This window comes from Somniosus microcephalus, chromosome 23 (assembly GCF_052327205.1).
Source record: "Somniosus microcephalus isolate GS21.2 chromosome 23, FLI_Smic_1.0, whole genome shotgun sequence".
Taxonomy (NCBI): Eukaryota; Metazoa; Chordata; class Chondrichthyes; order Squaliformes; family Somniosidae; genus Somniosus; species Somniosus microcephalus.
In genome coordinates, this window is record NC_141009.1 from 27,627,197 (window position 1) to 27,649,689 (window position 22,493).

General features: G+C 44.9%; 1 protein-coding gene across 1 annotated transcript in view; it reads right to left on the reverse strand.

The window, feature by feature from the left end:
• Window positions 1-22,493, reverse strand: part of adgrd2 (adhesion G protein-coupled receptor D2) — a 201,041-nt gene that overhangs the window by 37,129 nt on the left and 141,419 nt on the right. Inside the window, exons 23-24 of the mRNA XM_085965664.1 lie at window positions 12,623-12,773; window positions 6,395-6,474 (exon numbers count right to left, since the gene is read on the reverse strand). Coding sequence (XP_085821790.1) covers window positions 6,395-6,474; window positions 12,623-12,773 — 231 coding nt within the window. The remainder of the gene's footprint in view (window positions 1-6,394; window positions 6,475-12,622; window positions 12,774-22,493) is intronic.

Consider the following 22,493-nt stretch of genomic DNA (forward strand, 5'->3'; position numbering starts at 1 on the left):
TTTCACTTAAATTTTCTACAAACATCATGTTGTAATTTTCAGCATTTCTCCTCTATAAACAACACAGTACATATACAATATATTGACAGAAAATCAATGTGTATGGAGGAAAATTAATTCTTTCTAATGTTGGTTCAATTTCATAAAACACACGAGTATTAACATTTCTAAAAGATACAACTAATGTTCCCCCCCCCCAATATTATGGAACAAAATCTGTCCTCGTTCGGTTTTCCTTTTATCAAAAAAAAAATATTTTCATGTAAATAATTACCCAAAGGTACTGGATCGTGTAAAAATTTACGATGCATTGAAACAATTTATTCATGTCTTTCAATCATAAATTAATTTACATACTACTGTCAGTGTTTCATTTGAACAATATATCAGGAAAGGGTTTCTGGACATCAAAAATTAATACCAAAAATTCAACTGTTCTAAATATGCATTACAACAACTTGCATTTATACCAGCGCCTTTAACAGAAAGATGTGCCAAAGCACTTTTTTTACAGAGTTGTAACTAAAAATAATAGATGGCGAGCCAAATAGACAGATTAGTAGAACTAACCAAAAGCTTGTTCAAAGAGGTGGGTTTTAAAGAGGAGATCGAGAAGTGGAAGGTTTAGAGAAGGAATTCAAGATGTGGGGCCGAGGCTGCTGAAGGCACGGCCGCCAGCGGTGGGGCAGAGTGGGCAGGGATGCACAAGAGACCAGAGTCACAGGAACAGACAGTTTTTGAAGGGACGGGTGTGGGGTGGGGGGGGGGGTGGTCGGGGTGCAACTGTAGGGCGGTAGACGATTACAGAGATATGGAGGGGTAAGACCAGGAAGCAATTTAAATTCAAGGATGAGAATTTTAAATTTGAAGCATTGGGAGAATGAAAGCCAATTTAGGTCAGCAAAGACAGGGTTGATGGGTGAGCGGGACTTGGTGCGGGATAGGATACAGGCAGCAGAGGTTTAGACGAGCTGAAGCTTCTTAGGGTGGACGATAGGAGGCCAGCCAGGACAGCATTGGATTAGTCGATTATGGAGGTGACAGCGGCATGGATGAGGGTGCCAGCAACAGATGGGCTGAGGTAGGGGTGGAGATAAGTAGGCAATCTTTCTGATGGAGAGGATTACAAGGTCAGAAGCTCTGCTCAGGGTCGAATCGGATACCAAGATTGTGAACAGTCTAGCTCAGCCTGAGACAGTAGCCGGGGGCAGGGGAAGCTGAATTGGTGGCAAGGGTATGGATGTTGTGGTGGTGATTGAAGACAATGGCTTCGGTCTTTCCAATGTTTAGCATTTGTGTACGCATGAAATGAAACTACTGCTGACAGGATATATGCTGAATTCGTGTTTGCTGTAATTTTGAGACCAAAAATAATTTCTTTTGTAAGGGTTAAAGGTATGTTAAATAAGAACTGGGCATCCATGAGGCGCTGTGGGCCATCAGCAGCAGCAGTATTGTATACAACCACAATCTGTAACCTTATGGCCTGGCATATCCCTCACTGCACCATTGCCATCAAGCCAGGGGACCAACCCTGGTTCAATGAGGAGTGTACAAAAGCATGCCAGGAGCAGCACCAGGCATTATCTAAAAAATGAGGTGCCAACCTGGTGAAGCTACAACTCAGAAATACAGGCATGCTAAACAGCGGAAGCAGCATGCTATAGACAGAGCTAAGCGATCCTAAGCGTTTGCAACCATCTTCAACCAGGAGTGCCTCCTCCTGAGGTCCCCACCATCACAGAAGCCAGTCTTCAGCCAATTCGATACACTCCACGTGATATCAAGAAACAGCTGAGTGCACTGGATACAGCAAAGGCTATTAGCCCCCAGAACATCCTGGCTGTCGTGCTGAAGACTTGTGCTCCAGAACTAGCCGCGCCTCTAACCAAGCTGTTCCAGTACAGCTACAACACTGGCATCTACCCGACAATGTGGAAAACTGCCCAGGTATGTCCTGTACACAAAAAATAGGACAAATCCAGTTCGGCCAATTACAGCCCCATCGGCCTACTCTCAATCACCAGCAAAGTGATGGAAGGTGTCGCCGACAGTGCTATTAAGCGGCACTTTCTCACCAATAACTGGCTCACCATTGCTCAATTTGGGTTCTGCCAAGACCACTCGGCTCCAGACCTCATTACAGCCTTGGTCCAAACATGGACAAAAGAGCTGAATTCTAGAGGTGAGGCAAGAGTGACTGCCCTTGACATCAAGGCAGCATTTGACCGAGTGTAGCATCAAGAAGCCCTAGTAAAATTGAAGTCAGTGGGAATCAGGGGGAAAACTCTCCACTGGCTGGAGTCATACCTATCACAAAGGAAGATGGTTGTGGCTGTTTGAGGCCAATCATCTCAGCTCCAGGACATCGCTGCAGGAGTTCCTCAGGGCAGTGTCCTAGGTCCAACCATCTTCAGCTGCTTCATCAAAGATCTTCCCTCCACCATAAGGTCAGAAGTGGGGATGTTCGCTGATGATTGCACACTGTTCAGTTCCATTCGCAACTCCTCAGATAATGAAGCAGTCCGTGCCCGCATGTAGCAAGACCCGAACAACGTTCAGGCTTGGGCTAAAAAGTGGCAAGTAACATTCGCGACACACAAGTGCCAGGCAATGAGCATCTCCAACAAGAGAGAGTCTAGCCACCTCCCCTAGACATTCAATGGGATTACCATTGCTGAATCGCCCACCATCAACATCCTGGGGGGGGCACCATTGACCAGAAACTTAACTGGACCAGCCACATAAATATTGTGGCTACAAGAGCAGGTCCGAGGCTGGGTATTCTTCGGCAAGTGACTCACCTCCTGACTCCCAAAGCCTTTCCACCACCTACAAGGCACAAGTCAGGAGTTTGATGGAAGACTCTCCACTTGCCTAAATGAGTGCAGCTTCAACAACACAAATCAAGACAAAGCAGCCCGCTTGATTGGCATCCCATCCACCACCTTAAACATTCACTTCCTCCACCACCAATGTACCGTGGCTGCAGTGTGCACCATCTACAAGATGCGCTGCAGCAACTCAACCACGCCTCTTCGACAGCACCTCCCAAGCTGGCGACCTCTTCCAACTAGAAGGACAAGGGCAGCAGACTCATGGGAACACCACCACCTCCAAGTTCCCCTCCAAGTCACACACCACCCTGACTTGGAAATATATCGCCGTTCCTTCATCATCGCTGGGCCAAAATCCTGGAACTCTCTCCTTAACAGTACTATGGGAGTACCTTCACCTCACGGACTGCAGAGGTTCAAGATGGCGGCTCACCATCACCATTTCAAGGGCAATTAGGGACGGGCAATAAATGCTGGCTTTGCCAGCAACGCCCACATTCCGTGAATGACTAAAAAAAGAGGTAGAGAGGCGGAAAGGCTTAGGAAGGCAATTCCTGAGCTTAGGGTCCAGGCAGCTGAAGGCACGGCTGCCAATGGTGGATACAGGAAACTACACCTTAATGAGGAGCAAGCTAATGTGTATACACCTGTTTCTGCCTGAAATACTTGAAGCTCTTAACATGATTTATGTGGCAACTTTTTACAGGAAACTTTGGTTTATCCGGAGGCATCCGAATGCTCGAGCCACCGGCAAAAATCAGGAGCCGTTTCGTTAGGTTTTTTTTCTTTTCGTTGTTTTTTTTTCACCAGTCAGGCTCTGCAAGGTCTCGCTGAAGCTGTTGTTAAGCTACAGAGACGCTTGCAAGGTACGGCCGACTGTTTAGAAGCTGTTGCTAAGCAACAGGGTTTGTTGCCAGATACGGAGCTCAAAATCTCCGTATGTTTCAACATTAGCGCTGGTTTGTCCGGCAGTTTTGATGGGACGGCAACAGCTCGGTCCCATCGGTGCCAGATAGCACAAAGTTTCCTGTAATTGACTACACTGGAAACGGAAAATGATTTAAACAATTGTCCAGTTTAAATGTGGGCAGTTTAAGTGGTGGGGACTGTACCAGCAGCCTTTACTGATCTTGTCTCAACCGGTCTACCTTCTTTTTGACTAAGGGCATCCTTAGGACTAAGTAATGTAAAGAAACACAAAATAAACATTTCACACAGCAGTACTACTCAGCTACTGGGTGTGTTGGAGGAGAGGAAAGAGGCATAAGCACAAAAGTAGCAATAACAACCTGGGGGAGTACTTTACATTAAATTAACTCCCCTTTAATTCCATCCACTAACAGGTCAGATTTATTGTATGAATAAAAAGAAACTGAAATACACAGGAAGAAAAACGCTGAGGTAAATCATGATTCTTTGCAACATTTTTTAAAGGTTTGCTGTTGTTTAGACACTTCAAATTACTTATAAAAAAAACAAGGTTAATAAAAATATGTGAATGGCTACTAAAAATAGCGTTAAATTACAAAAGTAACCAGCTCTGTATATCAAGTGCATTACTGTTTGGCAAACAGTCAGTTGTACTGCCAATAGCAACATCCTTAACAAAGAACACACAACAATGTGCTTAAAGGAAACGTGTAGGAGGGAACGCATTCAATGTGAAGCACTTCTCCCTCAAATCCAGTTTAGAAAAAACAAACATTTTTGCACTGCTTTATCTTGCTAGTTGTCTCCTAATGAGCTGCCATTTTTTGATCTCACAATCACAAAGGTGCTCGACTGATGTCAGCTATAATGCCGATTAGCGCGCACCTCCATGAGGTGTAGCACAGATCAATATCTTTTAATGTCTTGGGTATAAGTGAAATGTCAGCGATTGGTGCACACCAATACCAAGTGTTATTGAATTTTCTGGTCCAACCGACACCTGCCCATCACTGCCACACTATGTGAAGAGATACTGAGCAAAGTCTCACATGAAGGAAGAGAAAATCAGAAGGATAGTCCTCCCTGGACTACCCTCAGATAATTTCTAACAGCTGACTCAAAGCAACTGTCTGACAACTGGCTATTAACCCTTTCTGTGTAACCCAGAAAAAAAGGGAAACATCCAAGTATCCAGACTACTCCTCCAAATAAAATGCTACAGAAAATTACATATCTTCTGTAAATGGTGATCTTCGAAAGCCTTTCATCCAATATTAATTCAAGTATTTCTAATTGTTGTCCACATGTACACTCAGTTCTATCTCACCATCACCTCTCTTGACCCCTCCAATGTCTCTAATTTATCACACTGCTTATCCGACATCCAGTATTGGATGAGCAGAAATTTCCTCCAAATAAATATTGGGAAGACCAAAACCATTGTCTTTGGTCCCCATCACAAACTCAGTTCCCTGGCCACCGATTCCATCCCTCTCCCTGGCAGCTGTCTGAGGCTTAACCAAACTGTACGCAACCTTGGTGTTGTGTTTGACTCCAAGATGAGCGTCCGACCACATATCTGCTCCATCACCAAGACTGCCTGCTTCCACCTCCATAACATCGCCCGACTCCAACCCTGCCTCAGCTCACCTGCTGCTGAAACCCGCATCCATGCTTTTGTTGCCACAAAACTTGACGATTACAATGCTTTCCTGGCCGGCCTCCCATCTTCCAACCTACATAAACTTGTGGTCATCCTAAATTGTGCTGCCCCTATCTTAACTCGTACCAAGTCTCGTTCACCCATCGCCCCTGTGCTCGCTGACCTACACTGGCAACACCTCAACTTTAAAATTCTCATCCTTGTCTTCAAGTCCCTCCAGGGCCTCGCCCCTCCCTATCTCCGTAACCTCCTCCAGCCCTACAAGCCTTTAGGATCTCTGCACGCCTCCAATTCTGGCACCTTGTGCATCCCCGATTTTAACCGCTCAACCATTGGCAACCATGATGTCAGATGCCTTGGCCCTATGCTCTGGAATTCCCTCCTTAAACCGCTCCACCTCTCTATCCTCCTTTACGATGCTCCTTAAAACTTTTGGCTTTTGGCCATCTGTCCTGATACCTCCTTCTGTGGTTTGGTGTGAAATTTTGATTGATAACGCTCTTGTGAAGTGCCTTGGGATGTTTTGCCTCCTGAAGTGTGCAATTCCACAGGCAGTGGTACGCTAGTACTTCACCGTGTGAGCCTCAAGAATAAGTGGCAGCAGGCTACTGGACTGCAGGAGCATCGGCTGACATCCATGCATATGCACTTCCAGTAGGGGTCATTGAATAGCAATCAGGAGCAGGAAACCAGGAAGACCTTCCCCTCTCCTTGCTTAATCCAGGAGCACTGAGATCAATCGTAATGCCCATTGCCACACTGGCTACGATAAGCTAACTAAGCACAGACTGGAAATTGAAGCTGGAAACTTCCTGGTAAAATGGCTCAGCTACACATTGGATAATCTTGCAAAGCAACTGTAGCTTTTGTACCTGTACTTTATTTAATTCATGAAATGACATTATAGTGGCGAGCTTTCTATACAATGAGTCTTTTAGCTACAAGTAGACCATAGTTCACTCACTTTTTTGTCAGGAGCTATGTTCGCTAAGAAACACATCACACCTTCTGCTCCAATTTCCCCGTTGGATGTCGCAGCTTTCCCTGAAATAAAGAAAAGGAACAAAATTAGTGAAGCAATTGAAGGCTTTGAGTAACCTAAGAATAAATATTAGGATTGCTAGTTAGTTCTATCATGCATAGAACACAACTAACAAGCACTTTTCAAATATAATTTTTGACTTCATTCTCAACCCCTGTAAAACTTTGAAGGAATATTGTAGCTGTACAGTGGGTCCTTTGTGGAGTATGGACTATTTAGTACCTGGCTTTGTGCTGCTCTGTACTATGGGCCTTGGCCGCACGTCCTTACATTTATTTCTATTAGCCTCATTTTTTTGTGTGTGTTTAACACATATAAATGACAGATTTTCTGGAAGTGGTATCTTTTTATTATCTCATTTTCAAAAATACTATCACAGAAAGAGTTCTGCTGTATTAGCCCCCAAATTTGAAAATAGCCAATAAAATTAAAGGAAAATTCATACAAAAAATGTTGTTACAAATTTGAAAGGAATATACAAAGAAGGCTCAGAAATATTGGCCTCCGGTATTAATTAGGAGACGCGCTAGGAGCAGGGCGTCCAATATTGCGCAGGAAACATGGAAGTAAATTCGGTGCATCCGTCAGTGGCTTTTTAACACAGCCACTCTCATTAGTCTTTTGCTTCTGGGTTTCCCATTCCATCAGCAGCAGCAGGCGTAATGTGAACCCGCATGACACAATCGCAACTCCAGTGTTTAAAAAGACAAGGAAGAGAAGTGGAAGTGTCACAATGAAGTCCACACGCTCAAAGGCTGCGCCCTGCTTCACTAACAGCTTCCCTTGATATGTTGCTGGGGGGCTGTGAGGAGCAGGAGCAAGGTACTGTTCCCCAGCAATGGGAGGAAGAAGTCTGCCGCCAAAAAAACCAAAGAAGCTGTGGTTGGAGGTTGCAGAGGAGGTCGGCAACGGGAGCATGGTGCCACACAGTGCTCCTGGAGGCAGTGTAGGAAGCGGTTTAATGATCTAACCATGTCAGGAAAGGGTGAGTACAGTGGCCATTCCCCAACTCCTGCTGTGCACATCACCCCACCCCTCACTCTGCCTTCTCAAGCCTATTCCATCACATCACTCCTCACACCCACTTACCTTGCACGCCCACCCAACCTTCTCTTTTGAAAATGAGATAATAAAAAGATACCACTTCCAGAAAATCTGTCATTTATATGTGTTAAACACACACAAAAAACCTCCTCACATCCGCATCTATCCATCCACCACTCCCACTTAACCTTATGCAATATCATGCCTCTCCCTCATAGTCACCCTCACCAAATGCACTCCATCCATCTGCTGAACACATGCTATTACACTCACTCATAGGTCTGTTCTTTCCCTCCTTGCAGGAGAAGAGAGCACAGAACAACAGGGAGGTGGCCCTCCACATATTTCCCAATTGTCAATGGCAGAGGAGGAGACACTGGAAATCAGTGGAGTTTCGGCGTCCCTGGTTGTTGGAGATGGGGGGGATGGGGAGTTCCCAGCTACCTGGTGACACAATTAAATAAAAGCCACCCACACGTCATTCGGCACTCAGTCATGTTGACTTGGTTTCAACAGCGAGTGAAATATGATCATCTTCATAATGATAAGTGGCATCATATTCTTACTTTGCCAGGGCTAATTCATATCTTTTATCTCCGAGAGGGCCTTCACGCATGCAACAGAAGTCGGTGGAGGTGGCCGACGATAAATTCTCAGAAGAGCTGAGTCCTTCTGAGGGTGCACCATCACAGGACTCATGCAGACCATGCTACAGCTCAGATATTCGCACTTCGGTGGGACCAGTAAGACACAGTGTTGGGTTTTCACCTAGTGACTCACACGTCACAAGTGAGCAAGAGCAGATGGCAGAGACAGGGTCAGCAGTGGCGAGTCTGCGTCGGAGGTCGCAGCTCTCTCCAAGCTCTGCTCAGCTGGACACAGATGCTGTACCCCGGGGGCTGTCGATGAAAAGAAGAATCATTGAGCAGCAGCAGATAATTGGCCATATTTTGTGGCCCCTACAGGCACGTGCGAAGTGCGTACACGCCTGTAAAGGCCACCCAAGTTCCGGATTTCCGCGCGCGAAGTGCATGCGTGCAAACCCGGAACTTGCGACCTGTCAAGAATCTCCAACGCATCCCCGGGAAAAGGCCATCCCCGGGCGGAGAGTTGGGCTATTTACCCAACTTCTGCCTAGCGAATGCCCGTGAAATTCTTATGCCAGGTAAAAGCAGACGTAAGGCCTTCTTTTATTAGCGTAAGTGATTAAAAAAACATTAAAATCATTTATACATGAAAAAACCTGTACAATAAGGTAAATGACATAAATCTTGTCATTCATGTGGCAATGACTTATGAAATGATACTGGGCGGCCTGCTGGTGGCGCTGTCCAGGGAGAGTATAAATACTCGGGCATTTGCCCAGCTTGTGCAGGACATTCTTTAACAGGAACTAGTGAAGGACACAACTAGATCTCCATGTTGAAAAACAGTTGATTAAAGCCTTGTTTAATACCTAGTAGTTTTCTTACGTCAGTGAGGTTATTTTTAGCCCCTTTAAAACATTAAAATTTATTTTAAAAGTTACATTTTTGTTTTAAATAACATTTTAATTAATTTTAAATATGTGGGTTTTTAAAAATTTATTTGATGTGTAGAAGTATTTTTTGGGGTATTCCCATTCATGCTTAATGGGGGGATTCCCTTCTTTCATTTGTTGGGCCGGCCCACGTGAACCGCATGCGCCCCTGGGATACGTGGGCCTCTACCCGCGGGTACCCAGAGAGGCCCAGGACCGCGAGTCTCCGTACCTCCCGGACCATCAGGTACGCGGGCATTTTATTTGCGGATCAGAGGCATTTCCCCCCGGGAAGCCTCCGACCACAAATTCAGGGCCAATATATGATGCAGAGACAGGCCTTCAAAGTAGACTCACCACAATTGCAGAGATAATGGAGGAGTCCACCTCAAGCATGAGTGGGGTGATGTCGCAGGCCATTGAGATGATGTGTTCTTCCATGGATAGAGTGGCCAGCGCCGTGGAATATCAAACGCTCCAATCAATTGAGTCTATGCACACCTTGACCACCCTCATGCACACTCTGGATGCCAACATGTCTGCCACTTAAATAGGCTGACAGATACCTTAGCCTTACAGAGCCACACTGACCTGCACCAGAGTATTCTCCAGCACAGTGGTAGTAGTGAAGTGAGGCTGGGCCATGAGAGGGATGAAGGCGAAAGGGGACATGGAAGTGAGGACTCCAGTCACAGTGCTCCCACTTCTCACCCACAGCCCACCTCAGTCTGTAGCTCACATGCTGCCTCATCTCCCGATGGCCAAGTCTGCCCCTGCACAGGTGCAGGTGGAGCAGTCTTTGGCGGGGCCCTCACAGGCTCCAAACCCCAGAGGATGTCAGCCAAGCGCATCCCAGCAGTCAGAGCAGCAATCTGAGGAGCCTGCCTCTACCTCTGCTGAAGCCACAGAGGTTGGCACCACATAGGAGTAGCATAAAAAGAGTAAAGCTTTGTAGTTGCACTAAGGTATGCAAACGTCGTGTTGAGAAGTTTCTGTTGTTTATTTAGCTCACATAAATGTTATTCTTTTTCACCACTTTCCCGAGAAGGCTGTTCGTACTGGACGCCAGTGGGTAAAACTGTCACAAGCTCTACAGCCGGCTGTCCTGCTGTCCCAGGAACCGGCATTTCCATGAGTTTGTTGATTCCAAGGACTATTCCAAACCACTTCAGATGAGTTCTTGGGTGCTGTGTGGTATGTCACCTTTTAACTTGTTTGATGAAGACTGGGAAGACATGAATTGATGGAGATCAATGAGGGGATGTCAAGGGGTGGTTGGTTGGACTGTTTAGTGTCCAGTGGCATTGTGGGGTGGGGGCGGGAAGAATGACCGTTGCATTTCATGCTGACATAGGTCCACTGGTGCAACTTAAGTTAACCTTGCATTAATAAGGGCATCCCTGGCAGCAATGTGAGCAGCTGGGGGTGCATTTCCAACATCACCCTCCTCCCCCACCCCTACCATCCGAATCGTCCGAGGAGGAACTGAGCTCTTCGCCTTGTTCCTCTTGGAGGTCCAAGCCTTGCTGCTGCTGCAATGTTGGGCAGAGCACGGCAAATCACGACCATTCTGGAGACCCTGGCTGGTGCATACTGAAGAGCGCCTCCAGATCTGTCTAGGCATCTGCAGTGCATCTTCAGCATGCCAATGGTCTGTTCAATCACAAATTTGGTGGTGATATTTCCTACATTACAATAGTGACTACACTTCAAAAGTACTTCCTTGGTGGTAAAACTCTTTGGGATGGCCTGAGGTCGTGAACAGCACTATATAAATGTAAGGGGACGAAATTCATTAGCGCCCAGGAATGGGTGCTAACTTCGGAAAAGTTTGAGATTTAGCGCCAGGCGCTAATGAATCTCACTGCACACAAAATTCAGTGTGATCGCTAAATGAGCGCTAAATCAAATGCTAATGACCTAGCTCAGTGGCGTTAGACTCAAAGCGCTAAGCAATTTCAGGTGCTGTCTAATCGCTAGTCATCATTGCCACAGGCTCTTTCCAGTTCTTAAAGGGGAGGTTCAATCATGCTGTAGAACCTCATTCTCAGCATTGCTGGTTCTGCAGCTGTCTCAGCAAGCATCAGAAGGCCAAGGAGAAGGAACTGGACCACTGAAGGAGCTGTCATTATGGCAGATCAACGACCCAGCGAGAGAGCTCGCAGTCTGCGACCAAGCATTGGGGGCACTGGTTTTCGCTGTGGAGAGACGGAGGGCAGTGCTGGACCCGGCAGGTGGCAGGAGGCCCTCGCTGCAAGTCTTCCGTGCCATGTGGAGGGAGGTAGCCCAGAAGGTCTCGGGCAGCATTGTGGTCCCTAGGACCCACACACAGTGCAGGAAGAAATTTAACGACCTCACTAGGGTGGTCAGGGTGAGTCAATGCTTCAACAAATGCTACATACCAACATCTCAACCACAGCCTGCACACACTGCCCAAAGCATCACACCCCCAGCACTCACCCACCAACAATCTCCACCTACCAACACTCACACCCACATCTCACACCTTGCACACAATGACAGCTAGTCAACTATGGCAGGCACATCTCCCAAACACACTGCTCCACACTCACTCACACACTTTCCTCTCTCTTGCAGGTTAAGGTCACGCACAACAGCAGGGAGCAGGAGGGCACAGGCGGGGGACAACCTGACACCCAACCACTTTCTGAGTTGGAGGAAAGAGTGCTGCAAATCATTGGAAGCCAGGTGGTGAGCACCGTGGCCACTGGTGACGTTGACCCCCTTGGGGACAAAAGTGTTATGTTCATCCTTACTCCTTCTTCTCACATCCCACTTCCCCTTCACTCCACAAGCCATTCCCACTTTCCAGCCAGTCATGTTGTATGCATGCCTTTCTCCCTTCCTGCCCCCCTCCCCTCACCTTAACCTGACTTTTGTGCCTTTATGCTTTCAGATAATGAGCAAGCAGCTGAGCAGCCTGTCCCTAAGGGCACCGCAGGGAGCGAGACGGGAGAAGAGGAGGAGGACGAAGAACACACCGCGTCACTGCATGTCTCACCCGCAGGCACCAGCTCAGATACTGGCGCTACGTGTTCTAGAGGCTAGTATAGTAGCGGGATCTGCACAGGGTGATGCACCGGGCTGCAGCAAGGCCAGTAGAAAAGGGTAGCTCGGGAGTCAGCTCCCCGGAGGGCGAGTTCTGCTGCACAGGACTCAGATGAGGACCTCCGTGCAAATTCCAGGTGATTATTTTCAGAAGATAGTCTAGCTACATGTTTTAGGAATTAGTACTGAAGTCAGGGAGCAGCAACTCAGCAACAGGCATTTAGCATCATTTCACACCAGTGCTGAGTACTATAGCACTTTATTATGTTGTCATCCCAATAAACGGTAGATCGAAATGTGTAGGAGATCACAGGGGTGGGGGGAGCGGCAGGGAAAGAATTTCCATAGGGTTCTCCCATTGTAACTGTGGTGGGAGATTGGGGAATCCCTGGAGAAATGGTGTAAATAACTGTTGGTAGCTGTTTGCATTGTTTCTCTGGGAGTTCTGCTGATATTCCACTGAAGTTAAGACGGGAGATTGGGAAGACGCTGCGGAAATTCCAGGCGCACATGTTTACCTTCACTGAAAGCTGATTTCTTGGTTGAACTTCTTTGTGCTGGTTTCAAAATACTCTTATCAGGTGCAGAAATACAACATTTTCCAACATCCAGTGAGGTGGTCATCTTTGGACTAGCAAGACAACTTGATGGCCTTGAGCTTGTGCAGTTCTGTAGTAAAAAAAAAAGGCAGTGCATTAAAATACATCCATAAATTAGGTTTTCCACCTTTTCCCAAGCCCCAAAACTAAACAGGAAAGTGTTGGATGATGGCTTGACTTCTGATATTTGCTTGCTGTTGATGAAATTTATTGACAATTACATCATAAGATGCAGAAATAAGTGGGAAAAATAAGACTTCTGTTTTTAAAATCATGTCACAATTTGGATATTTTTGGATAGCCCCATCAAAAACTGTACTGCCAAAACAGGATATAGGCAGGATCTCTCCCATTGGCAGTGAGAATGTTTCTAGTACTTTATCAGAATTTTCTAGTACATAAGCAATGACCTGGAAACTCCTTTTAGCAGATGGTAATATGTCGCTACTGTTGGTGAATCTTCTACCTACTGCTGAACATATATTGCACAATTTTTCAGCAGTGTCTAGACCAGTTTTTGAGGCCATTGTTGCATGTAAGGTGGAAATGGGAGAATAAGAAATATGCAGAAAGATACTGTAGTTTTATCTAAAAATGATGCCTCCAAAATGTAGTAGTCCCTCAGTACTGCAATTAGGATCAACCTTTCTTTTAATTAGAACAAAATGGCATACTATGTACAATAAATATAACCAGTTTTCAGTCTAACGGTTATATTGCTTGATTTTTCCATTGATGCCTGTTTATTGCCAGGAAATACCATTCAATATTATATAAGTAATGGCACAGATGCTGGAGGATAATAGTGATTAGCTGTGAAATGGAAGGATAAATAAATGGGCAGAATGAGTTCAGCAGTAACACGCTATAATGATTTATCTCTTTTAGTTACTAATCTAAATAAAGAGTAGTTTTAAAAATTACAGAAATGAAATTCTGATGCTGTGAAGATACAGTGCATGTAGCCTGAATAATAATCTTACTATTACATAAGTTACTTGTAAAGAGTTCTCTTTTTGCAGGGTAGATTGTGGTCTTTTTGACAGAACATACGAAGATCCAGAAATTGTCCAGGAATTGTCCCTTTAGGTTGGAAAATTGCAAATGTATCTCCATTATTTCAGAAAGGTGAAAAAGAGAAACTGGGAAATTATAGTCCTGCTGGTCTAACATTTGTTGTGGGGAAGTTATTGGAATCTATAATTAAGGACAGAGAGTCTGAGCGTTTAGAGAAATTTGAACTGGTTAGAGAGAGCCAACTTGGATTTGTAAAGGGTAGGTCATGTCAAACAAACCTAAGTGAATTTTTTGAGGAAGTATCTAAAGTAGTTATAAGATAACCTATTTTTATATACATACATACGTAGGATGAGGATTTGGTTTAATCTCATATGATTAAGGTTTTTGTTTTCTTTTTACTTATAAATAGCTTGTAGATTTGTACTGTAGCTAGAAATAATGAAATAGTTAAAGCTATTCATTCCCAAGATACTCTGCACCTGTGGGAAGCCAGCCAGAGCCGCGCGGCCGCTCAGTAACACTGGCTTCATCAGTGGCAAAGTTTACGTAATTGGCTGACTTGTGAAACATGGCATCGGTCACCTGGGTGATGCATCTGTGGGCGGCCAACTACGAGATCCCCCAAATATCTGCTGCAGATCCTGGAAGGAGCCTGAGGTGAAGAAGTTGAGGGTGGTGGTGACTTTGACAGCCACTGGTAAGGCATGTCCACAAGGTCCTCCAGGCAGCAGGTCTTGTTCCAGCAAGCTACAAATGTCTGCGACGACCTGGCGCGATATCTCAGCCTCCTGAAGCACTGCTACTCAGTCATGTCCAGGAAGCTCATCCTCTGCCTATATACCCGTGTTAGGAGTATCGCCTCTGGCATGGTGCAGCCCTGTGTTGACCCGCTCTCTCCTGTGCAGCATCAGGTCGTTAAGGAGAAGGCTGCTGTTGTGGTTGCTGCTGCTGCTGCTGCCGGTGTGGCTGGTGTTGTTGGTGCTGGGGTTCATCTTGGTCCAATTCTGCGGTCCATGGTGAGACAACAAAAGCGGCACCCATGCTGATCTAATAGATGGCAGATAAAGTGGAGCTCAGAGGTCCAATCCCTCAATGTTCTGCTAGTGACTAGCAATGTGGTGAGAGTGGCTTCCGAGGTTGCAGAAATGATTTGAAAACTCCTGACAGCTAAATTGCTGCACAAAATGGAGTCAGTGTGGCGGTACCACCGGTTGTCCCTTACATTGAGATACATAATTCCCTTTAACTTACCTTTAAATGTATCTGTTACTGCATTCAGGCTTCATTCCTGTACTCTGCGTGATGACGTCATGACGTCAGAGCTCGGAACCTTCCAACAGTTGAGCTCGGAACCTTCCAACAGTTGAGCTCGGAACCTGCTGGCAGTTGAGCTGGGAAACTTCTAGTTAGTCCTCGTGGAGTCCCCGCTGGGACAAGACCTACACCACGGTGCTCCTACAGTCAGCCATCTTACCTGCTATCTTACCTGCTGTAATTAGCCTGTTCCTGTAAATAAACAACTTATTTATAGTTCGTCGAAGTCAAACTCTCTTATTTAGTGGCGATCTACACGAACCGCTACATCAGCAAGAGCCTTTCAATTAGGCAAGGAAGCAGGTGTAATGTGGGAATATTTGTGTTTTTTCCAGCTGTCACTTAATGGACTCGCACAATGGCCACTGAGCTTCCGCCTCCCCATCACAGGCGAGGTTCCCGAGGTGCGTGAATCCCGAGCGCAACAAGTTAAATTAAGAAATAGGAAAGGATCTAAAACTGTAGTGGGAGTTGTGTATAGGCCTCCTGGTAGTAGCTCTGAAGTGCTAGATTGTATAAATGCAGAGATTAGACAAGCGTGCAGTAAAGGCAGAGTGGTTTTAATGGGGGATTTTAACTTTCATATTGATTGGGAAACGCAGACTAGCACCTGTCAGAAAGGTAGTGAATTTCTTGAGTGTGTCCGGAACAATATGTCCTAGAGGCAACAAGGGGGCAAGCCATATTAGAGTTAGTAATGAGTAATGAGCCAGATTTAGTTAACAGCCTAGCTGTGCGTGATCAATTATCCAATAGTGATCATAACACGATTGAGTTCAAAGTAGCGTTTGAAAGGGAGAAACGCGAAACAGCTACTAATATTCTAGATTCAGGTAAGGCTGACTTCAATGGGATGAGGCAGAGACTGTCCAAAGTAAACTAGGCAAATCTGTTAATGGGTAAAATGACAGAAGATCAGTGGGAGATGTTTAAAAAAGAATTTAAGGTGATACAGAACCAGCTTATACTCCTGAGGGGCAAGAGCTCCACTTGCCAAAAAAAGCCATGGCCAACTAAAGAGGTAAGGGACAGCATAAAACTAAAGGAAAGGGCATACAAAATTGCAAGAGATAGCACAGATCCTGACAAATGAGAATACAAAGAACAGCAAAGGGTCACAAAACAGATAGTAAGAGCTACAAAAAGGGAGTATGAAAGGAAACTTGCAAGGGATATCAAAATTAATACAACAATTTTTTATAGTTACATTAGGAAAAAGAGGGTGGTCAGGAGCAATGTTGGCCCCTTAAAAACTGAAAGTAGTGATATTGTCAATGACAATGGGGACATGGCGAACATGTTGAATAATTACTTTGCATCAGTATTTACAGTAGAAGAAGAGGATAGCATGCCGGAAATCCTAAAGAAACTAATATTGAATCGGGGATATAGACACAACAAAATTAATGTAGGTAAAATAAAAGTTATAAAGAACATAATGGCACTAAAGAGTGACAAATCTCCAGGGCCAGATGGTTTTCATCCCAGGGTTTTAAAGGAAGTAAGTGAGCACATTGCTGATGCCCTAACTATAATCTTCCAAAGTTCACTAGATTCAGGAACTGTCCCTTTAGATTGGAAAAATGCGCATGTCACTCCGCTATTTAAGAATGGTGAGAGAGGGAAACCAGGGAATTATAGACCAGTTGGCCGAACATCTGTTGTGGGGAAATTGCTAGAGTCTATAATTAAGGATCGGGTGACTGAACACCTCGAAAATTTTCAGTTGATCAGAGAGCCAGCATGGATTTGTGAAAGGTAGGTCATGCCTGACAAACCTGATTGAGCTTTTTGAAGAGGTGACTAAAGTAGTGGACAGGGGAAAGGCTAAGAAATGTTACTTATTCCAGAAGGCATTTGATAAAGTCCCACATAAGAGACTGTTATCTAAGGTAGAAGCCCACAGAGTCGAGAGCAAATTATTGACCTGGTTAGGAGATTGGCTGAGCGGCAGGAGACAGAGAGTAGGGATAATGGGTAGGTACTCAAATTGGCAGGAGCTGACTAGTGGTGTCCCACAGGGATCTGTGTTGGGGCCTCAACTATTCACAATATTTATTAACAACTTAGATGATGGCATAGAAAGTCATATATCCAAATTTGCCGATGACCCAAAGATAGGCGGCATTGTAGGCAGTGGAGATGAAAGCATAATCTATCAATATCGCTTTGTAATTTTAAGTGAATGGGCAAAACTGTGGCAAATGGATTTCAATGTAAGAAAATGTGAGGTCATCCACTTTGGACCTAAAAAGGATAGAACAGGGTACTTTCTAAATGGTAAAAAGCTAAAAACAGGGGATGTCCAAAGAGACTTGGGGGTCCAGGTACATAGATCATTAAAATGTCATGAACAGGTACAGAAAATAATCAAAAAGGCTGATGGAATGCTGGCCTTTATATCTAGAGGACTAGAATACAAGGAGGTAGAGGTTATGCTACAGCTGTACAAAACCCTGGTTAGACCACACCTGGAGTACTGTGAGCAGTTCTGGGTATCACACTTTAGGAAGGATATATTGGCCTTGGAGGGAGTGCAGCGTAGGTTTACCAGAATGATACCTGGACTTCAAGGGTTAAGTTACGAGGAGAGATTACACAAATTAGGGTCATATTCCCTAGAATTTAGAAGGTTAAGGGGTGATCTTATCGAAGTTTTCAGGATATTAAGGGGAACATATAGGGTAGATAGAGAGAAACTATTTCTGCTGGTTGGGGATTCTAGGACTAGGGGGCACAGTCTAAAAATTAGAGCCAGACCTTTCAGGAGTGAAATTAGGAAACACTTCTACACACAAAGGGTGGTAGAAGTTTGGAACTCTCTTCCACAAACGGCAATTGATGCTGGATCAATTGTTAATTTTAAATCGGATATTGATAGCTTTTTGTTAACGAAAGGTATTAAGGGATGTGGGCCAAAGGCAGGTATATGTAGTTAGATCACAGATCAGCCATGATCTCATGGAATCGGCTCGAGGGGCTGAATGGCCTACTCCTGTTCCGATGTTCCTAAAACCTGATATTAAAAAGGCAGTTAAGAGTCTGTCAACGAGCAGTGAAGTAACTCAACGAGGTCGCCCGCCACTCCCAAGCGGGTCGGTGGCGCGCCTCGAAATGCGCCCAAAGTTAAAGTAGGAAGTCGGCAGGTTCCCGATGCGCTGACAATTTCCATGCCTTTAAACTGCCAAACAACCCCCAAACCCGCATGCTCGACAAATGAAAATTCCGGCCACTGTGTGTATCAAAGACTTGGTTGATCACAATAAAAGGATTAAGTTGCAAACCGTATGGTTGTCAAATTCAAATTGTCTTACATTGTAAAGAGGGATCTATGGATGTAGTTTATATGGACTTCCAGAAGGCATTCAATAAGGTTTCACATAGAGGCTGTCAGCTAAAATTAAAACTCACGGGGGGAGAAATTCAGTATCGCCCCGTTTGGGGCGCCATTATCGGCTGTGCGCAAAGTTTAGCGCCTGGCGCTAATTATCGCCTCCGACCGCAAACTTGGCTTTTATCACCCCTGGAGGTGATTGGAGCGCTAAATCAGGTGCTTCACACCTGTCTTAAGGTGAAAGGCCGAGGAGCAAGGCGCTACCTCAGAGTGCTGGTGAAGCTCATGTGATGTCAGTCAGCAATGGAACACAGACACACTGGCGCCGGCCAGTTCTTAAAGGGGGAGTTCTGACGAAAGGTCATCGACCTGAAACGTTAACTCTGTTTCTCTCTTCACAGATGCTGCTTGACCTGCTGAGTTTCTCCGGCATTTTCTGTTTTTATCTTAAAGGGAAGGGTTGATTTTGCTCTCCATCCACATCCTGCTCATTGCAGCCTTGAATCTCGGCCAGGAGAGACCTGTACATAAGATCTGCTGGAAAGAACAATGGAGAGACCCAGGGAAAGAGCGCAGAGTGCAGCCCCCACAGTCTCTTCTAAATCGATGCAAGGAAGGGCAAATCAAAATCAACCTGCAAAGTGCTGCTCAGTACCCAAAACTCCTTCACACAGCGTTGAATCTCTCCAGAAGTCTCTCTCTCTCTCTCTCAGAATGCATGGTGCAAAAATATCACCAACAAAAAAAGGCAGGAAGCGGTCTCCTTTCAATAGCACTCCCCTAGTCCCTTTCTGACAGCATAACGCTCCCCTCAACCTGTCGTTGCTAGCGGCAGGCGGTAAGGCAGGGGGCACCACTCAATATCCGGTTCGGGGCGTTACCGGGGCATTGAACACTCGACTGACGTCACGATCTGCCAGCGCAGGAGATCGTGGCGGTAGTGTTTAGCGCCACCGCAAAATGTCTAGTTAATTTCACGAGCGGCGCAAACAGTTACGCCCGGGCGCTAGTTACTTTGCGCCCCATTAGTGCCCTCTTAAGGCGCTAACGGGAGGCGCAAACAACTGAATTTTCCCCCCATGGAATTGAAGGCAAATGATTGACCTTGTTCGGAGATTGGTTAGGCGGTACAAGACAGAGAGTAGGGCTAATGGCTATGTACTCAAATTGGAAGGAAATGACTAGTGGTGTCCTACAAGGATCTGTAGGGTCTCAACAATTCACTATATTTATTAATGACTTAGATAATCCAAGTTTGTCGATGATGCAAAGATTGGTGACATACTAAGTAATGTAGACGGGAGCATAAAATTATAATGAGACATTGATAGCTTAAGTGAGTGGGCAAAATTGTGGCAGATGGATTTCAACGTAGCTAAGTGTGAGATCATCCATTTTGGACCAAAAAAGGATAGATCCGAGTATTATTTAAATAGTGAAAGAGTTCAAAGAGTTGTAGGGGTCCATGCAACATTCCCTCTAAGCTGTGAATGGGTCACGCAGCTCTCTGCCGGTCCCGCACAGCTTGGGACCGGCTTTCTCAATGCTAAGCTTCGCGGAAACTGTGAATGGGCCGCGCAGACCCTTAAAGGGCCCGCACACCCCAAAAAAATTAGGGAGAACATTGGGTCCATGCAAACAGATCACTAAAATGTAGTCGTCAGGTACAAAAAATAATCAAAAGGGCTAATGGAATGTTAGTCTTTATAGCTCGAGGGCTAGCATATAAAGGGGAGGATGTTTTGCTGCAGCTGTACAAAGCTATGGTTAGACCACATCTGGGCACCGCACCTTAGAAAGGATATATTAGCCTTGGAAGGAGTGCAGCGCAAATTCATCAGAATGTTACCAGGGCTCCAAGAGTTAGAATATGAGGAGCGATTACATAAACTAGGCTTGTATTCCCTGGAATATAGACGGTTAAGGGATGATTTGTTTAAGGATTTTAGGATTTTGAAAGGAATTGATAGGGTTGATAAAGTGAAACTTTTTCCGCTGGTGAACGAGTTTAGGACAAAGGAAAATAACCTTAAAATCAGAGCCAGGCTATTCAGGAGAGAAGTTAGGGAACACTTCTTCACGCAAAGGGTGGTGGAAGTGTGGATCTCTCTCCCACAAAAAGCAGTAGATGGTCGTTCAATTAATCATTTTAAACCTGAGATCGATAGATGGGCAATAAATGTTGGCTTGCCAGCGACGCCCACATCCCGTGAATGAATTTTTAAAAACTTTTGATCTGCAATGTTCAGTCTTGGTAACTCTCTCTAAGTCATGAATTGAAGTTTCTTACTTGATGCATCTGTATCCTTCCTCCCTCTTTCTGAAGCTGGACAGATTGAAGTTTACTAGAAGTGCTGGTTAGTTGGTTGTATCTGTCTGACATAAACAATTCTGCAGAGCTCTACCCATTTGCCAGTTGGATATTATGGTATATCAGGAAAACTAAATATGGCTCTTTCGACTACCTGTGCAAACTCCTCATAATCTATCCTGTGAGCCGTTACTTTGTGTATATCTAGGGATGGTTGCAAGATGAACCAGTCCATGTTGCTTTGCAAATGTATCAATGTCCAAGTCCATGTTGTTTTTCCATGAAAAGCTTATACTGATTTCAGATGCTCCATATCTCTGACATCCAGTAATTCAAGATGTGCTACCTGTACGTGATGTACAAGGTAAACTACAGTCAAAAGTGCTACTTTTCCAGTGGAATAGATCTATCCCAACTATCTGCCAGGTGCCTTAGGCAGACTAAATGGTAGCATAGCCTCAACCAGAATTGTCTTTTCCCCAAAAATTCTGAACAACTTTTGAGTTGTCTAGTTAAGTCAGTGCACTATATAAGAACATAAGAAATAGGAACAGGAGTAGGCCATGATCAATAAGACCTTCTTCCTCAACTCCACTTTACCGCCCTATCTCCATATTTCTCGATTCCCTTAGTACCCAAAATACTACCGATCTCCGTCTTGAATATACTCAATGAATGAGCATCCATAGCCCTCTGGGGCAGAGAATTCCAAAGATTCACAACACTCCGAGTGAAGAAATTCCTCCTCATCTCAGTCCTAAATATCCGACCCCTTATCTTGAGACTATGACCATAGTTCTAGACTCTCTGGCCAGGGGAAACAGCCTCTCAGCATCTACCCTGTCAATCCCTCTAAGAATTTTATATATTTCAATGAGATCACCTCTCATTATTCTAAACTCCAGAGAATATAGGCCCATTCTACTCAATCTCTCCTCATAAAACAACCCTCTCATCCCAGGAATCAAGCTAATGAACCTTCGTTGCACCCCCTCCAAGGCAAGTATATAAGGAGACCAAAACTCCAGGTGAGGTCTCACCAAGGCCCTATATAATTGCAGCAGACTTGGACACTCTTGCAATAAAGGCTAGCATACCATTTGCCTTCCTAATTGCTTGCTGTACCTGCATGTTCACTTTCTAGGATTCATGTACAAAGACACACAAATTTACTAGTTTCTTAACTTTTAAAAAATATTCTGCTTTTCCATTCTTCGTACCAAAGTGGATAATTTCGCACTTCCTCACATTATACACCATCTGGCACCTTCTTGCATAATCACTTAATCAGTCTATATCCCCTTGCAGCCTCTTTACATCCTCCTCACAGCTTACTTTCCCACCTAGCTTTGTATCTAGATGTTCATTGTTGGAGCCATGTAAGTGCCATGTAAGGGACAGGCAGGAAGGGAGGGGAGGTGGGGTGGCTATGTTAATAAAGGAAGGAATCACTATAATAGAGAAATGATATTGGGTCAAAGGAGCAGGATAGTGAAACAGTTTGGGTGGAGATAAGGAATAATAAGGGGAAAAAAACACTAGTGGGCGTAGTCTATAGGCCTCCGAACAGTTGCAACTCTGTTGGACGGAGTATTAATCAGGAAATAGTTGAGGCTTGTAATAAGGGAACAGCTATAATTATGGGGGATTTTAATTATCATATTAACTGGACAAATCAAATTGGGCAGAGCAGCTTTGAGGATGAGTTCATTGAATGTATTAGGGATGGGTTTCTTGAGCAGTATGTAAATGAACCGACCAGGGGGCAAGCAACTTTAGATTTGGTCCTGTGTAATGAGACAGGATTAATT